A 19,692-nucleotide genomic window follows, 5' to 3' on the forward strand; every position below is an offset into this window, starting at 1 on the left:
AAACACAGGTAAAAAGCGAAGTTACATTCAAATTTGCCAGATCATGAATGCTGTTTCTGTATTTTATGAGAGACCTCTACCATGACTGGTCTTTCAGCATCAATGTTATGGTGAAATAAACCTCTCTGAACACTTACGCACTGCTGTTGTTGAAGTTATTATAAAAGCACCTTATTAGTTACTGCAGGATTATACAAACAAAACCTCAGCTTACAGAAGGCCTACTTTTACTCACAAAGACGGTGCCAAAACAAACGTTTTGAACCAGATTATACACATGAGTCATCACTGTCTGGTCTAGACATAGCTTATTATGTGAGTTTTTTATTCAAACAACATTGGACAAAGTTTGTGGCCAAACCAAGTACACAGTAACCTTTATCCCAAACACTTTCCATGGTGCATGCCGTATACAGTTCAATCTCTTTAGCAGCTGTGCTTTTTACTCATGAAGTTTAAAAGACATTAGATGCAGAATATGAAAGGGTTTCAGCCTGAACAGAGATGGCAGAAGGGTTTAAACTCATGAGACAGCTGAACCAGGATCAGCAGTAAAAGGCTATACAGTAGTTACATGTATGATAAATCTGTAATGAATATCTATAAAAAGCCCAGCACAAATAAAGCAGCAGTGGGCACCGGTCAGGCTCAGAAACCTCACAGGGTTTATTTTCGTTTATTCTCGCAAACCTCTTTATTTGAAAGCTAAATTAAAAAAAATAAAATCCACACTATATGGGAGTACAATGCTTAGTTGCATACATGCCAACCACAGTCACCATGACCTAAACATGGACTGACACTCTTTACAATAATGGCTGAAAGACAAAGGCTGTTATCACGCTGAAGCAGGAGGATTTGTCATTGTGGATCAGTGTTGGTGGGATGCGAGCCCTCATCTGAAGCAAAATCCTGAGGGGCCCATGAAGACACAACAGATGGCTGTCAACACTGTCATCATACTGTATCATACACATGACATTCATCTTTCTGCCTGCTTTAACCAGGCTGCTTTTAATATAAACATACAAACACGCTCTCAAGAATCTGTGCTGGCCATTGCTCATCTCCCAATCAATGATCTGCTGGTTACGACAAGATCTGCTGATTCTGTAGCCGTCTTTTAGAACAAAACTTTTCCATCAACACCTCACTTACTAATACAGAGTTTAATATCTTTTTCTTTTTTTTATCTTTATCTTTTCTGTTCTTAAAAAAATGTACCCATGGCTATGTATACTATGTTAGACTTGATGAGACTGGTACTAGTGCACTTATGTATTGTTTTACAGAATACTCTACAAACCATAGAGACATAAGAAATAAAGTATAGAAATAATTAGGGCTGTCAATAGATTTTAAATATTTAATCTAGATTAATCGAATGATTTCATGAGTTAACTTGCGATAAATCGCAAATTAATCTCACATTTTTATCTGTTCTTAATTTACTTAAATTTAACACTTCTCAGGTTTTTAATGCTCTAATCAACATGGTTTGGACAAATATGCTATATGCAAATGTATGTTTACAACAGCCTGTTTACAGTTTCAACTGAACCATCAGCCATAGTTTTATATAGGATTTTCCCTTTAGAATATCTTGTTCTTTCTCCATTTCTGTTTGCTGCTGCATCATTTGTGACCTGTGCTGGCAAATTGAGTTTAGATGAGCAAAATTTCAAAAATTGGTTATTTATATTTTAACATTCTCTATTTAAAAACTTTAAAACAATGCATGATTTGTTGGAATCTAATAAAACATGACAGAACTACACCTGTTTATGCAGAGCAAAAACAATATCAATATGGGCCCTATCTTGCACCCAGCGCAATTGACTTTGTCAGTGACGCATGTATCATTCGTATTTTGCACCGGCGCACAGCAGGTTTTTCCCTCCACAGACGCACGTCGGCAAACTAGGGAATGAACTTGCGCTCCGTGGGCGGTTCAGCGCAAAAAAGGAGGCGTGTTCCGGCGCAAACCATCCCTGATGCTATTTTGCAGTTTCAAAAAACAATTGCGCCACTGACCAAAAAAAAACTAGTCTAAAGTCAATGGCGCGTTGCGCTTTGTTCATTATGCTATTTTAAGGGCGCATGCTTGACCATAATGTATAGCGTGCACAATGCGCACACACTATGCTTATCTAATCTACACAGATGCAACAGTTATTTTGGCAAATCATAAATTGTTACACTAAAAAATATTAACACATGAGATAAGGGAAATCATAGTGGTGAGCATTGTGGTGATAGTTTTTAATTATTGTGTGGCTGCGTTAAAAAATTCTCATGCAAATAACGATTAAAATATTTTCATAAGTTTGTTGTGTGGCTGTATTACGTTTATTTTATGTAAATAATAATTAAAATGTTTTCATAAGAAACCTTCATGTATATGAACTTGATTTGTAAGTGTTCTTTGGGATTGGACTGCTTGCGTTTCTTGGGTCCGATTTCAAAGCCCCCAAACCCTTTCAGCGGTGAGGGTGGACGCAGATCTGTGTAGAGGCAGATCCACCTCCCGTTACACGGCGTGCCCGATTTATGCTGGCAAGCTTGGGATTCCCCCGTCTCCTGACATCATAGTAGCGCTTGGCGCAACGTCCTGGGGATGCCAGCTGATGAGACTGTGGCTATTTCCTCTCACGCCTGTTTAACCTACGCTGATTTGGGCGGGTTTCTCCTATCCCCATACAAAACATCTTCTCTGAACCGCTCCTGGCGTGCGCCTGGTAAATCCGTTATAATAATAGCAACCCGCCATGGAACTTGCGCCCTTGCGTTTAAAGGGAATGTTGGCTAGCGTTCTGATTGGTTTATTTGACGTTACGCCCAAACCACACCTATGAATAATGAACCTACTTCAAACCAACCCTTTATTGATTTGCACCTGGCGCAAGAGTTATTTCTCCCGCCGGAAAAATAGCAACACGGCCCAAGATCCTCCCACAAAGTCACTTGCGCATTGCGCTTCGCACTTGCGTTTCAGATCATTAAAATAGGGCCCTACTGTATATGTTAAATATATGTTTTTTCTTTTATTGTTTAATAACAGTTAAACAAACATTCACTTCAGATACAACAGATTATAGGTCATACCTGTCTATATATATCAGGGTCGAGCACTCGCACATTTGTGTGCATGCTCCATCTCTCTTAATAATATTTTTAACAACAAGCAAGTCCTGCAGTCTATTTTCTATAATTTCTGCATGCTTTAAAAATGAAACCAAAATACGAGCAAGTTAATGAAGACGCATCTTTGCTTTAGATTATGGATTTGGGATGGTACACCTCTCAGGAAACGTAAAAATAAAGATCATTTTAGATGTTTAATGACCATTCAGAGCATTGGATTGGTTAATTTTGACAGCCCTAGAAATAATAGAAAATAAAGAAAATCTCTCATAAGATCTTTTGTACATTAGCAATATTTTTTAAGCAAGTATGCGTGTCTTACAGTTTTTCTGAATTGCTGAAACACTAAACCCCAATCTCTGAACCGAATTCATAGTGGCCTAAACCCATTTGTCAAATCATGCACTCTTTTTGCAAAACACTAAACACAAAACTTCTCACTAAAACACACATTTCACACTGCAATGCACTTGTTTGATAAATGCTAAACACAGGCAGGCAAAAGTTGAACACAACTAAAACACCGTTATCATCGAGTAAACACAACAACTCAAAATTCTACACACTTTTATCTAATGGTATTTTTTACCAATTGTGTGGATTGGAAACAGTCTGAGAGGCAGATGAAGAGTATGAGGAAGAAAAAGACACCAGAGACGATGCAATTGGCATAATTTGCAGTTGGATTGCTGACTTTTAAAAAAATACAAGTGCTGCTTACAGTAATATTGAAAACTTACTATTACTTACAGTACTTACAGTAAACTATTCACTATATTCACTGAACTAAACTTGTGATTACAGTGATATAGATTTTTAACAGTATTTGTCAAGTGTGTTGTTATGTACAATAAACATGTATTTTTCTGTAAGCAGATCTCCTGGATGTTGTGTTTTCCATTTTTTAAGGTAGTGTCTAATGGATGCGTGTAGTGTTTTATATTATAGACTTATGTGTGTATGATTTGAAAGCTTAGTTTGATTTTGAGTACAAGTGAAATGGTTTTGAAGGAATTGTTTGATTTTGCTAGAAGAGTCAGGGGTTCTGTGAATTTTGTTTAAAATTGGGATTTGTGTTTAAGGATTTGAGAAAATGAGTGATGGTTACAAAAAATGTGTTTTAGTAATTCAGAAAAACTGTAATACAGTATATCAATACATGCCAAGTTTCAAGAATGTTTGTGATTTATATGCACCAAGATAGCATATGAAAAAGTAATAAGATATTTTGTTATTTAGCATTATAAAAAAGCGGACATGCCGTTCCAGCTTATAAATATTTTCACAAATGTCACTTCAGGATTGTTTTTTTTTTTTTGGTCGTTCTTTGCATAACAAATGAAATCAAACACCTTGAATACCTGTTGACTTTTCTTCTTACATGATGGAATGCAGTACTTCTAAATTATTTTGGCAAAAACTGCATGTAACCAAATTCAAGGTTATTTACGGTAGAAGTGGGTTACTCATAGCCGGACTACATTGGGTCTACCGTTAGCCATCAATTCACTGTCTCGGTTTTTTGCTAGCTGTGTAGAAACATTGCCAATGATGAAATTCAGAATCTGAAGCACAGATTAGGGGCAGCTGTGATACATATGTCTGCCACATTTGGGTTGCTTTCACGTCCAAGTACTCACAATGGACCCAAGTTTGAATTTGATCCACGGTTGTTTTACATGTGATTCAACAGACATGTGAACAACAGATTCTGGCAACAAAGCGCTATTTCTGAATGGCCTGAGGCCAGGATTAAATGAATTTGAAGCGAAAGTATTTGATGATCATATAATGCATCTGAGCTCTTCATTTATAAACAGGGCAATTATACTATACATAAAGAATTTGCAATATTCCATTAAAATGTACAATAGCATTACAAGAAAAAGTTAGCTGTTTGTAAGATTGTCGACAGACTGTTATATTAAAACCGATATTAGCTAAAAAATAAAACCTATACCTAATGTCAGCATTCTCCCATTCAGCAAGCTAAAGGTAACATTGCGACATTGTTAACCCTTTAATCTGTAACAAAAATGAGTGCTGATAACAGCAACCCCAAGTTTAACAGAATGTAAAACTTTATGTCTTGCTGCAACTTTACCAGCTGACATGATAGAGGATAATAGTGTTGTCGATCACGATGACAAGTTTATATGTTTCCAAAAAATTTTATGTGTGATATGTATAAATGCAAAATGTGCCTAAAAAATTATCTGGAAAAAGTTCTTGCATTTGGGCATTGCACACATTTTATTTAAGATGCAGTACAGACCAATATGTGTTTAGTGGCAGGACTCAAATTGGGGGGACTGGGGGATCCGGTACCCCATAAGGCATTAGGGACCCTCTATAAGTAGTAAAAATTATACTTAGGGGGTCCCTCAGCTATTTCAGTAAAGATAATGCTGCCAAATCTCGTTAGGATGCAGTAAATTTCGTGAATTAGTTATACACAATGGCAATTTATTAGTAAACTTGGCAGAATTCTTAAGCACCATGTCTTAAGGTGCCTGAAAAGTTTGGGCTACCTACTGGTTAAATACCGAGAATATAATAGAGTCAGTATTGACAACCAGTCTATGTAATTCATGAATTATGTCAGTTGTGTAACAGGAAACAACTTAATAAAATAAAACAAACATAAAATCAATACAAAGTTTGACAGACGGGCTTTGCGATGTGGGTTTGCGAATGAAAATCTGTTGATGCTGTAGAGTTTTATATTCATTATACGAACAATCATGACACATTTTTCGGACAGACCCACACTAATCTTGTCTAGGTTTCCAAGATGGCCAGAAACAAACCTGCATCACTACATCCAAATAACATCACCATGGAAATCTCATTGCTCTTCGCTGCTAGTGACTGTATGATTTTATTCCCTAAAGACACAAATGAATCTGTGAATCTCTTTTCCTGGAAAGCTGCTGACGCTTTCTAAAGCTGCTTGGATTAGAGTCAGTTCAAACTTTCCAGGAAACACAATTACTGTATCTATGACCTTAAATATTTGTAGAAACAAGCTTTTATTGTTTTTTTTATTGTGTTATTGTTATTCACTTTTATTGCAGTGTAAATGCAGTGATTTGCAGCAACTGTAAATTTTTTCAAAGGGCTGATTTTTAAACAACTTTCATGGTTTCATGGATTTTGCTGACGGGAAATAAAGCAGAGAAATTTGTTTGTGCCATCTAATGAAAGTGCAGACAGTGACTTTACATACACAAAAATATTGTAATTTCACATTCTTTTGGGTAATTTTAATATTTCATGTTGCATTTCAGTAAACTGTAAATGAATGAACCTGACTACGATAAACAGTAGCAGACAATATTCCAGTTTCTAGAAAAAAAATCACCAATTACTCTAGCTAAAGTTATTGATGGTGTCTAAATATTGCTGTCATATAACAATCACAGCACTCACTACTGTAGTTTAGAGGATATTTTGTAAAACATACTGAATAGCGGCTAATATTTTGCCCACTGTTTAATGTTTACTAATATTTTATTATATATGTTATACGTTATAATAATACTTTGTGAAATCAAGACAAAACTGTAATACAGTATTTCAAACTGTTCATACATTTTTAATGTTGAAGTTGAACAAATTCAACAAAAGCAATATTTAATAAATATTTTTATATTTTTTCCCTTAAAAGTATATATACTTATGTTAAGGGCTGTATTCTGAAAAAAGATAATAATGTTTTGGCTGTATGATGTTACAATTTAGTTTTGTCCATCATGCAGGATTTAAAGTAAAAGTCACAAAATGACAACTAAGCTGAAGTCCTACTGTATGTCTTTACTGCCCTCTAGAGGTACAAAGCAACAGTTCTGACTTAAACAAATTAAAAAATATCTAATAATTTACAGACAAACGTGGAGCTGCAGCTTAAAGAGAGTTGTATGAAGAGTTGCATGAAGTATGAAGAGTTTTGCTTAATAATACGATGCATCATAAATGTAAACTGAAAGTACAACAGCACCATAAACCCTTGTTAGTTTATATTAGAGAATAATACACGTGACCAGCCACCGAAAATATGTAAAAATATGACCATTCTGACCACTGCCCACCCATTACGTTATGAACTAGACTCTTTCAACTTCTGATAACACTATATGATTTTCTCTTATAAAGTACACAAATACGTATCGGAGAGAGAAAATAAATGGATGATGATGTTGTTACTGTACCATTCTGCATGGCCTCATCTTTCCAACGGGGGTTGCATTTGTCTGCTTGCTCTAAAATAGACATAAAAGGCATTACTCTTATTTCAATGAAATTTAGAAAGAGAGAAAGACAGACAAATAACAAATACTGTAGCAAGGCAGACAAAAAATAGCTTTTGCTCTTTTATATGATCCCGTCACTGTGAATTCTCATTGTGATTTCACAAAAGCAGACCATAATCACAAAACAAGCTTGCTGCAAAGCCTTTCATTTCATTTCTTTGTGTGTGTGTGTGTGTGTGTGTGTGTGTTTCAATCCCTAAATCTGAAATCAATGAAGTACTTACTTATCAACTGTTTAAATCATTATGTTCTGCTGTGTATGTGTGTGCGTGCGGTACATAAACTGGATATTCCAGACATATTACATTTGCCAAATTTTCATAGTCATGTGACCCAGATGATTGTTGGCCTATTATGTACTAACAACTGCCGTGATAATAATAATTAACACAGGTGTTGTTAAACAGACTCTAAAATGTGCCAAAAAGGAGGAACCCAATCTGTTGGGTTGTAATTTAAGACATACTGGTTGTTTCAACACAAAATGCAGTTTTTCTTACCCATTGTTGGGTCAAATATAAACATTTTCTGGGTGAATTTAACCACATGGCTGGGTTGGTCCCTTTTTGACCCAACACTGGGTTAAAAATAACCCGGCATTTTTTGAAATGCATTTAACCATCATGAATACATTTATTGCTACCTACCTGTATATCACATACAATGGTGATCAAAATTAGGTGACAATTTATAAAACTTGTTAATCTTCATCACTCAAAGATCACTTAAGGGTGGTTTCCCGAACAGGGATTATTTTAAAAAGGGACTAGTCATTTGTTTAATTAGGAAATATAACTAGTTTTAACAAACATGCCTTATTAAAAACATGACTTGTGTGCATTTTAAAGCAGCATTCTGACAGCCAGCGACGTTATGGCTGTGTGTCGCTCGTCTCTTTCAATGAGGCGTTTCTAAATCTGCTTGTCATAAACAAATGAGTACTATCTACTCCAGTAACTCATGAGAGAAGGATGACGTGAACTCCACTGCTTCGTTCTCATTGGTAGTCCTCCCGAAATTCGCTCCACATTTGCATAAAGTTCAACATTTCTTAACTTTCTCGCGTCGCTGGACACGCCCATACGGTTGGCAACGGTCACTTTCGCTCGTGTCGCTGGAAGTCACCAGGTTTCCATTTAAATGAATGAGATTGCGTCGCTCTGCTTCTGCTAGCCGCTGGCTGTCTGAATGGGGCGTAAGGCACTGTTGGCGACCGTATGGGTGTCTAGTGTTGCATAAAAGAGTTAAGAAAAGTTGAACTTGATGATGAACGATATTCGGGAGTGACTACCAATGGAAGCGAAGCAGTGGAGTTCACATCATTCTTTTCTCGTCAGTTGGGGTGGATGATACTCATTTGTTCATGACAACCAGATTTTTAAATGCCTTATTGAAAGAGACGTGCGACACACAGCGAGAAAGTCGCTGGTGGTCTGAATGAGGCTTAAGGGGGCATGCACACCAAAAGTTCTACGCCCGCGGCCGATGCATGTTTTCAATTGTTTCCAATACAAGCACGGCTTTTTTAAAATAAGCCAACAGCTAACAGTTTTCTGAAAACCGATGCTCAGCGTTTTTTCCGCGCTCGGCGCTGAGCGTTGAGAGTTGAAAGAGATTCAACTTTGAGTGAAAAGCTCCGCTCATCAATGTCAGTTCGCACATGGCTGTCCAATCACAGTGGAGGAGGGGCGGAACATTAACACAGCAACCAATCGGCTCACAGCTGAAGTATCAGAGCTAAAGAAAGCTGGCACTCAGCTGAGAAACAGCTGCCATTCGGCGTTCTCCAGGCGTTTTCAGACACGTCTAAAAGTTTTGGTGTGCACAACCCCTTAGGATCTGTCCTTGCATAAGGTGTCTTACAGTATTATTTAAGAAAAGACTTAAAAGCCTTTCTCTGCAGTAAACAAGCCTCTTATCAGCAGATTTAAAAAGGCCATAATAACCTTTACCAAGGAGCAGCTATGTGTACAAAGATTACACCAAAGCGGTGTGAGAAACCATTAATGTTCTGTAGCCGCAGACGTGCTAAAGTCATTCAAATTAAAGTTCTCTATCCAGCAAACACATTTATGTGGGGCCCACATGGGTACAGAGTGGGCATAGAATTAAAATGGGCATCTTATCTGGGGCCCACTTATGGCGCTTTTCCATTGCATAGTACCCCACGGTTTAGTTTAGTTTGGGTCGGGTCAGCTCACCTCACTTTGGCGTGGTTAGCTTTTCCATCGAGTTTAGTAATACTTCGCAGTGGGAGGGATTATAGGCGTGTCATTATATTTGCGGCTCCTACTGCTGTGACATCATACAAATGAGAGCGTTGTACATTCCCATATATTTATTTATTTCTCAGTCCACCACAAAATTAAAATTGGCCACCACAAATAGATGTTTGCACATCGCGTTTATCACTAACGTTACCTCAGTCTCACATGACAGTTTCTGTTCAAACACCGCGGCGTCAGTCGACGGCGCTCCGCTGAGCCTCATTGAGTTGCATTTAAGCATATATAATGCGGACGTGCTCATCGCGAATGTTCCGCCACAAACTGCAAGTTTGAATAAAAATTTTTTTGAATAAGAGTGTCACTGTCTTGTTTTGTGTTTCATGGAAACTTTTGAAACTTTTTTTAAGTTTCTGTTTCCTGTCTCATGCTTGTATTCATTTTGTAGTTCTTTTGTTTACTGGTTCCCCGTTGATTGTCTGCCCAGGTGTGTCTTGTTATGTTGTTGTTACCCATGTGAATATATTGCGCTAGTGTTTCAGTTGTCTTTTGTCAGCCGCTGATGGATGTGGTGCTTGTGCTTTCTCATGTTAAGTTTTGTACTGTGGATTATTCTTTGTCTCCATTCGAGGATGACTGTTTTCTTTTTTTGTCTTGTCTTGTTTTGTTAAATTAAGTAATTATGTTTGGATCCTCTGCTTGCTTGTCAAGACGTTAAAAGTAATGCGATGAAAAGTTTTCAGCAGCATAAAATTTATTTTTAAATATGTGTATTTTATAAATTGTTAATGTACAAGTTATAATAGTAATGTTCAAATTATTTCAAATAAACTTAAAGCTTAAAAACATGAACAACTGATTTCTGTTCACTAAATACCTATAGCATTTTATTGGATTAGACGTAATGTTATTTATTTACAGTTATTTACTGTAAAATACTGTAACTCAGACAAATATATTAGCCTGTTTGTGTACCTGTTGTGGCCCATAAGAGACCTACATAAGACCTAACTGGGTCCCATTACTAAACCATGTACCGTAGACAGATTTCTGTAGGCACCAAATGGGAGCTACCTGCTTATGGGCCCTATATGGAGCCCATCAAGAGGCCATCATCAGTCCCATCTGGGCTAACACATGTGGGGCCACCATGGAAGCTAAGGACAAAATTAGCTGTGTCCCGTGTGGGCCCCACATATCAGCCCAGGTAGAACCCCTTTGAGCCCCACATGCGTGTGACATTTCTGACAACTGCTACCCTGAATTGTTTTTTAAAATTTGTTGAAGTGGCTTGGCTATATGGTAAAACCTGCTGGTAGAACATTGGTATACACAAAGCTAATATTCATTCAAATTTTGAGTGATGAAGATTAACATTATTTCAGAAAAAAAGTTTGAAAAAAAATGTGATCTCCACAGTACATTTGAAATGTACTGATATTTGCCTACTACTGAATAATGTACGGAAGTAGGCGATTTCAGACACAGCGAATGTTTCATCAGGATATAAAAAAATTTCAATTAACCAATAAAGTCTGATATATAAAAAGCATGAATTCTGCGAGACCAGAGTGCAAAAAAAGGAAACTAACCGTTTTTTAAAATTCCCAAGTACGCACTTTGACAAATATTGTTTAAAATTCAACATAGCTATAATGTAATGAAATAAATAAAAACATGTCAAAGAAACACTGTTCCCAAATCTACTTAGCTGTCTATCTAGTCAGCATTTTAAGACATCATATGTGTAGCCCAGACATAAAGGCTGTAAGGGCATGGCTTACAATGTATTAATAATAAAAGTAAATTTTTGATAAACATTTTTCCATAAATGTTTTACAAAATTGTAAACAAAATAGAAATAAATTATTGTGGCTTTAGCTTTTTAGGATTAACAATGAGTGAAGTCTTCTTTACACGGTTGATGTGGATTTTGTCTCAAAAGCCAGCTGACTATGTAGACAACGCACAGCTCATTTGTTTTGTGAGTGTTTAGAACACAGACTGAAATAAAACTTTACCTGACATACTGTTTTATATTAGGCCTTTAACATCATTCTTATGTCATCCATGGACTCCCTGATTGCTGACACACAAAAAAAACAAAAGAAGATAAAAAATGACATCAGAGACAGAAAAGAAGAAAGAAAAAAAAAAACTTTCCACTTAGTCAAGAAGACACCATCTAACTGACATGTAGTCTGTAGTTAAGAAAAGTCTGCAAAGCCCAAGTTTCTAGATCAAGAAAGTGCTCTCCAGTTTAATGTGCAATATGAATCTAATAATCAATGAATGGACTGTGGGTGGTCTTAGGCTGAGACTTTTAAACTGTGCTATGCTTTACATAAACAGTTTGAGAAAACGGCAAATAATTCCTGCAGTTAAAACCAGAACTCTTGGCTCTGGTACAGTGGCCTGCGGATAGAAATAAAATTGCAGTTCAGGGTACCTCGCTCTGTGTAATATCCAAGTCGTCCCAGAGCCAGTTGGAGCAGTGTATGCTGAGAAAGAGACAAAGAATCAGTCAAGTCATGCATGTTCATTTTATGAGTAAATAGAAACTATCTACATCACAACAGATGTTGTCTTGAAGAAACTTTAAAATTACATACCGGGATATATTGTAGCAACATGTTTGTATTTGTAACAAATTATGTATTGGCTAAATACATAACTACCCCAAATTTTTTATGTTATTAGTGGTGGTGATTAAACTTTACAGATGATACCACAAAATCGTACAAAAAATTGGTTTATAAGATATTTACAGTATTGACTTGGTGGATGATAAAATGGGTGAAAAATGAATCTCTCAGGGTATCATTTAGTGCTGGGCGGTACTGACCAAAATTCACATCTCTGTAATTTTGGAATGAATGACAATGTCCAATAATTATCTCAGTATTTTGTGGAATAAACGCTTGCATGCAAGGCAAAGACTCGTGTGACATGTCATTATCATCTTTATTAAAGGGGTCCTTGATTATGATTTCACTTTTTTAACATTAGTAAGTGTGTAATGTTGTTTGAACATAAACAACTTCTGCAAAGTTACTGTACAATACTCAATGTAAAAGAAGATATTCCCAGAGAAAATGCAAGGATTATGTCATATCCAGGATATGAACAAAGGAAAATACTGTTTGGCTCCATTAGCCAGTTACCCTACTGAAAAGACCAGATAAAACTAGCATAGTTAGGCAGACTAGTTTTAGAGTTTTTTTGGCCACTTTTTTAAGTGGTCTTAGTTTGTTTGGCTGGGAGACCAGCTGACCCACCAGCTTGACTGTCTAAACCAACTTTGCAAGACTGGGAGGACACATTTTTGGCAAAAGATATTTGGCTACACCTGTTCTATAAAGACCAAACTAATGGTGCTATACAGTCATTAACCATTACTGTAGATCCACAGTCTGTAATGAAATAAATAATACATTAACGGTGGGTGGTTGGCGAATAGCAACACAAAATCGCAGCACATTGCGAATATACATTAAAACATGACATTGTCATTAGGTTTAAAAATGACAAAATGTAAGATTCTTCTAACATTCAAACAAGAAGCATTCTTAAAACTTAAAAATTGACCACTTTTTAAGCTGGCATAATGCATGGGAACTTTCAAGGAACAATCTTAGAACTTTTCTCTGTTAGCTGGGTCAGTGGTTCAGCATTGTGTTAGCATCATAAAAGTTAATGGGTTCGAATCAGGGACTGCACATGCTGATAAAAAATTTAAACTTTGTAGTGCACTGTATGTTGTTTGCATTTTTTTTATAAATGTAAATGTAAAGATGGATGTAAACACAGTAGGGATGGGCACGGGTACTCGATTGCTTGAATAGTCAAACGTGGCATCAATGATCAATCACAAAAATTATGATCATGTGGGTTTAATTTTTTGTGGCGTATGACATCACATCAGTAACGTTACCATGCATGATTAAAAAAAAAAACCGAGGTGGGCAAGATGGCAGCGCTGTAAGGAGGTATTGTGCCTTGCTCTTCAAGAAACAAAGGTGAAGTGGTAATATAACATACTAACACACACACACACACACACACACACACACACACACACACACACACACACACACACACACACACACACACACACACACACACACACACACACACACGCACACACACACGCAATATGTGTGTGTGTGTTAGCCTGACAAAGGTACCTTCTCCAGCTTTAAAAGGAGAATGCAATATGTATAACATCAAAAAATTATAGCATAACTCCATGTACTGTAACTTGTGACATATATTTTAAGTTTTCTAAATGACGGGTCAAAATATATTATATGGATTAATTTTTCACCACACCTATTTGTATGTCTTCAAGACACTTGAAATATATAGTACATAGAATGTGGAGTCATTTTATAATGAGTTTACATCCTTTAGAAGCCTGAGAGATGGTCTCCGCCTACTCCCATTGTAACTGGAAAACTTAAAACACTTAAAACAACAGCATTTTGGGTCAAAGGTAAAAAAAAATTGGGTTTGAATGATAAAATTGTAATTTTTTGGATTAAATAAACCTGTAATCAGTGTTAAACATATTTAAAGGTGCAGTGTGTAATTTTTAGAAGCACTGTAAAAAAAAAACGTTTTTTTACAGGTAATATTCTGTATATTTTTACAGAATTTTCCAATTTTTTCATTAAACAGTAAAATGCTTTTGTTTTACAGATATTTTCTGTTATTTAAAGATTTACCATTAAAATGACAGTATTTCCTTGTAATTAACAATCACATCAAAATTATGTTTTTTAAAGGCAATTCATACTATTTTTACAGATCAAAAATGTATTTTCACAGACATTTGCCGTTAATTTTCACAAACATTTGCCGTTAATTTTCACAGACATTTGCCGTTAATTTTCAGACATTTGCCGTTAATTTCCACAGAAATTTGCCGTTAATTTCCACAGACATTTGCCGTTAATTTTTACAGACATTTGCCGTTAATATTCAGACATTTGCCGTTAATTTCCACAGACATTTGCCGTTAATTTTCACAGAAATTTGCCGTTAATTTCCAGACATTTGCCGTTAATTTCCACAGACATTTGCCGTTAATTTCCACAGACATTTGCCGTTAATTTTTACAGACATTTGCCGTTAATTTTCAGACATTTGCCGTTAATTTCCACAGAAATTTGCCGTTCATTTTTACAGATTAAAAAATTATTTTTACAGAAAATTTCTGTAAATGTTTTATTGATTATTTTTCTGTAGAAATGTAAGTAAAATTACATAAATCAGTAAATTTATAGTGTTTAAAATGTATCCCTCTTCAGCATTGAAACTTTTAGGGTTTTGCTCTTGCTGCAAAGTAAGACCACGTCCACTGTTAACTCACATTCCACCTCAATCTCTAACTGGTGAACATTGTTCAGCAATACTACACTATGACTTCATCAAATCCACTTCTTTGGTTTTGTGCTGCTTGTAGCTATACAACTTGACTAAGAAATGTTTTTGGAGCTGCAACTTGTGTCATGGTAGCCTACACTGTAAAAAAAATTACTGTAATTTTTTTTAACTGCTGTGATAAATCATTTAATGTAATGTAAACTAAAACACTTAAAATAACAGAAAATCACAGATGTAGCCAAATGCATTTATTGTTCAATAGTCCAAAACTTTCCAATGCATTAAGATAATAAGTATTAGTTTCCAAAACTCTCCAATACAATGCAGATCACAAAATAAGGCTTTAGCCTTGGAAATACAACAACGAATACCACTAAGCACTGCAGCATTTAATTAACCACAAAGGAACACATTACTACATAGTGACCAAACTTCAGTCATAAATTTACAGTTTAAACAAACACACAAGAAATAGTTTTAACTGTGCCTACCTTTAAATTGCTTATCTATGAAGATAAACTTTTAAATTAAACACAAACTTGAAAATCTTGTCAGAGTCTCTTCTTCAATTCCATTGGAATTAACTGGCAAGCCATTCAAAGTCCATTAGTTTTCGTAGCAGTGTTCATACATTTGGGTTCATTCCATGCCTTTATTTGTCTCACATTCCAGCAGCAAATTTTTTATCCAGTTTCCGGACTGATGCCCACAACTTCTCTGTTAAAAAAACAACAACCAGAAGATCTTATTATAAAAAATCAGCATATACTAAAACAATAAAATAAAAATTGGTGAACTTGATGCACAGTACAAATGTATTTTACCATCCACGAACAAATGTCTTAAATTTGAATATATAAAATTCAGAATTTAAATTAATGTGTATTGATTTATACAAATAGAGACATGTGAATAAAAATGCAAAAACTGAGATGTGCATTTGTGGTTCAGGTGACACGCCTGCATTTATCCCGTTCTGTTTATTTGGATTTTGAGACTCATTTCCCCATGTAAAGCATTATATGAGCCAAATATAAACAACTATCGATGAATAAACCAAACAAATGCATTTCATTTTTGTGTCCGTAAAATTCTATATTCAAATGAATGTGCATAGATTTGTACAAACAGAGACATTTGTGAATTTCAGTGATTATATTTTGTATCATTATATCACAATTTGTGCATGCAAAAATGCTGATGTGCATTTGTGAATCAGGTGATGCATGTAAATTCACATGTTTGGTTCATTCAAATTTTGCGACTTTTGTTGCGTGGTTTGTATTTAACCAAACAGGATGAATGCATGTACATCGCCTAATTCACAAATGCACATTAAAGTTTTTGCATACACAAATTGTAATAAACTAATAAAAAATATAATCACTGAAATTCACAAATATCACAATTTGTGCATGCAAAAACAAAACCACCAATGTGCATTTGTGAACCAGGCAATGCATGTGCATTCATCCTGTTTGATGCACATAATTAAATTCCAACACAAAATGAAACGCATTTGTTTGGTTCATTCATTGATAGTTGTTTGTATTTGGCTCATAAAATGCTTTAAACGGCAAAATGAAAATCTCAAAATCCAAATGAACAGAACGGGATTAATGTAGGCGTGTCACCTGATCCACAAATTCACATCTCCTTTTTTGCATGGGCAAATTATGATATATATAAATACAAAACAAAAAAATTAAACATTTTATTCACATACATGTCTCCATTTGTACAAATCAATACACATTCATTTAAATTCTGAATTTCATATATTCCAATCTTATGGCATTTGTTCGTGTATGGTAAAATACAGTTGTAACGTGCATCAAGTTCGCCGGGAAATGTCCATGTATTTGTTATTTTGACTAATTTCAACCCATAATGCAGTGGTGGTAGTGTCATAGTTATTAGTATCTGCTCTAGAGTTTGGTGTGAAACATGACAGGGATTTATAGATAAACAGTGCATAATCACTGTCTGTGTGTCAACTCATGATAAAGCCAGTGACGGCCGGTGACTTCTTTTTCGAGGGCACATAATGCAAAGCTCGTCACAACATGTATTTAGCTCTTCATGTGTGTTGCTCGCCATTTCAAAATATGTGTTTAGCGCGTCATGTAAATGTATGTGCATCACGCAAGATGTCAAAATACAAGCCTGCTGCAGACACGTCTAAATGGTTTATGATAAAAGAGATGCTCGCGTTTGCCAGATACTGGCTTAATCTCATGTGTGATGTGTCAAGTGAGTGTCTTGGGAGTATTTTGTGAACGTGAGCGTCACTTATCATAAACCCTTTCGATGCGTGTTCAGCAGGCACTCATTTTGACAATACACATGATGCACATGGTTCACATGACGCAACAAACACATATTTTGAATTTGCTCCCCTGAAAAAAGAAGTCACTAACTAAAAAACCTAACCTAGAAGTCAAAAAAACTTGCAAGTATACAATAGATATTGGTTAAGAGTTTATGCTCTGAATTACCTCTGAATAAACTCAAGTGTGCATGCAGCTTGATTGTGATATGTGTCAGATATGCCCCAAATGCCTCTAAACATGGGCCCAGGATAACTTTCTCTTCAGATGACAACATCCATTTGCTTGAGGTCATCAATTCACCTATATAAAGTAAACTTGGATTAATAATGGTTGTGACAGTATGGTTCATGGCATGCACTGCAAAGAAGAGCTTAGTAATTCTGTCTTTTTTCCAGTCTAAATATATTCAAATTCTTAAATCAAGAAAGAAATTTTGTCTAGCTTCAATCTAAATTAAGTGATTAAAAAATAATTTAAAATTATCTTTTTTGGATTATTCGACTATACAAAGAGTAAATTTACTTATTTACTAAAGCTCTTTATTGCAGTGTAGGTACCTTGTGTAAACCAAAAAATACAGATAACACTAGAAAATAAAAAAAACATGAATGATTACAAAAGAAAGCAAAAAATAGTTTGTATTCATTGTATCCAAATTACCTTGGATGATCAGTGAGAGGTGAATCCGATAATCCTCATTCCATGTCAGCTGCAGTTGCTGCTACCTAAAAAAAAAAAATTTAACTATATTTCATACAAACAGGACATAAAAAAGAAATAGCATCAATTAGAAGGACTAAGTATTAATTATTTTTCTTATTTTCGAAGTGAATGGGGCTCATTAAAGATTGGGTTACAAACATTCCTCAAAATATCTTCCTCCGTGTTTGAGATGTCATGAATATGAAGTGAAATGCATTTAACATACTATCTTGTATATTAAGTACAAAATTAGTACATGAAAAAAGAGCACTTTGAGTAGATTATAGGATTGTACTTGTCTTTGATCAAAGTACGACTTCATGAGGCGAGGCGCTGCAAGAAACGACAAGTGGATGACATCAGAGTAACGCGAGAGCGATAGGAATCAGCCTCTTCCGCAACATGTCTCGCGGTACTCTGATGTCATCTTTGTCAGTTCATGCGGCGATGCGTAAAGTTGAGTACACAAAAAAACTCGAAGCAGGATAATTTATCTCTTACTTCTCAGCCTGAGAAATACAAGGTGTGGCGTGTGAGCGTGTGAACTGACTGAAATGCGTGTGTCTAACGGTGAATGCGTGCGACTTGACTCGAGAGCCCTGTCTTCCAACATGTGCATCAAACTAACACGCGCATATTACATCAAATAATGTGCTACAGACTCGCCCAATAAATTCAGCAGAGAAACTAACACTAATACTTAACTCTGATGAACAGTCTGGTGTTTGTAATGTGACAAATTAAAAATATTACTTACACAATGGAAGAATTATCAGATGCAACTTCTTCATTCCACTCCGACCGTAGACAACTCGCAATGCGCATGTGCACCGGGCGCAAATTTGCTGATGACGTCGTGACATCACACGTACTGCGCTACGCACACATGTTGTCTAAATGTCTTTCTTATCAAACATTTTTGACAAAGATATGTACATTATCAGAATCTACATGAATGTTTATAATTCATTTAATAGGCTGCATTTATTGCAGTTATTGTAAAGTGCCAAAGCTTTTATTTCCAAACTAGTGCCACAGCTGACTTTTTAAATAAATACATAAAATAAAATAATAAGTGTCATTACATGTTGTCCTGTAGCATTTACATATTAGCCTAATTCAAAAATACAGTATTGCAGACATAACTGTAAAATTTGCATTTAGCATGCTCCCACAATTCATTGCAAACTACAGTATAGGGAGAGAGAAAGAGAGAGAGAGAGAGAGAGAGAGAGAGAGAGAGAGAGAGAGAGAGAGAGAGAGAGAGAGAGAGAGAGAGAATATGTAAACTAAATGGACACAGATTCTATTAAAGACTTAGACCTAGTCCACACGGACCGGAGTATTTTTATAACCGTGTTATTTTTTTATGTGGTTCGTCCGTTTGTCCACGCAAAAACGCAGTATCAGTGCACTGAAACCAAACATTTTTGAAAATCCCTGCCAAGGTGAGGATTTTAAGAAAATGCTGGTTGCAGTGTTGTCGTGCGACGTCAGAGTGTGCGCCGTTATCTGCTGTATTTGACGTCAGAGGTTATTTTGTCGCCTGCTGGTGTGGCATGCTCTTGACAGTGCTTGATAGCGTGT

General features: G+C 35.8%; 1 protein-coding gene and 1 long non-coding RNA gene across 9 annotated transcripts in view; both read right to left on the reverse strand.

Moving 5' to 3' along the window:
- The window catches only part of thrb (thyroid hormone receptor beta), a 136,533-nt gene that overhangs the window by 24,720 nt on the left and 92,121 nt on the right, over positions 1–19,692 (reverse strand). For 4 of the 8 annotated variants that reach the window (XM_065290928.2, XM_073812749.1, XM_073812750.1 and 1 more), the window contains 2 exons: positions 12,132–12,183; positions 7,356–7,406 (listed from right to left, as the gene is read on the reverse strand). In XM_065290928.2, coding sequence (XP_065147000.1) covers positions 7,356–7,406; positions 12,132–12,183 — 103 coding nt within the window. Of the gene's footprint in view, positions 1–7,355; positions 7,407–11,703; positions 11,769–12,131; positions 12,184–19,692 lie in introns of all 8 variants that reach the window. The other 4 variants (XM_073812754.1, XM_073812753.1, XM_073812752.1 and 1 more) reach the window with 2 other exon arrangements.
- Positions 14,306–18,927, reverse strand: LOC135780084 (uncharacterized). The gene is made up of 4 exons (XR_010544962.2): positions 18,863–18,927; positions 18,064–18,128; positions 17,569–17,703; positions 14,306–15,787 (listed from the first exon to the last, which is right to left on the reverse strand). It is a non-coding gene; the product is annotated as an uncharacterized lncRNA (long non-coding RNA).

The sequence above is a fragment of the Paramisgurnus dabryanus genome, chromosome 19 (assembly GCF_030506205.2).
Source record: "Paramisgurnus dabryanus chromosome 19, PD_genome_1.1, whole genome shotgun sequence".
NCBI classification, from domain to species: domain Eukaryota; kingdom Metazoa; phylum Chordata; class Actinopteri; order Cypriniformes; family Cobitidae; genus Paramisgurnus; species Paramisgurnus dabryanus.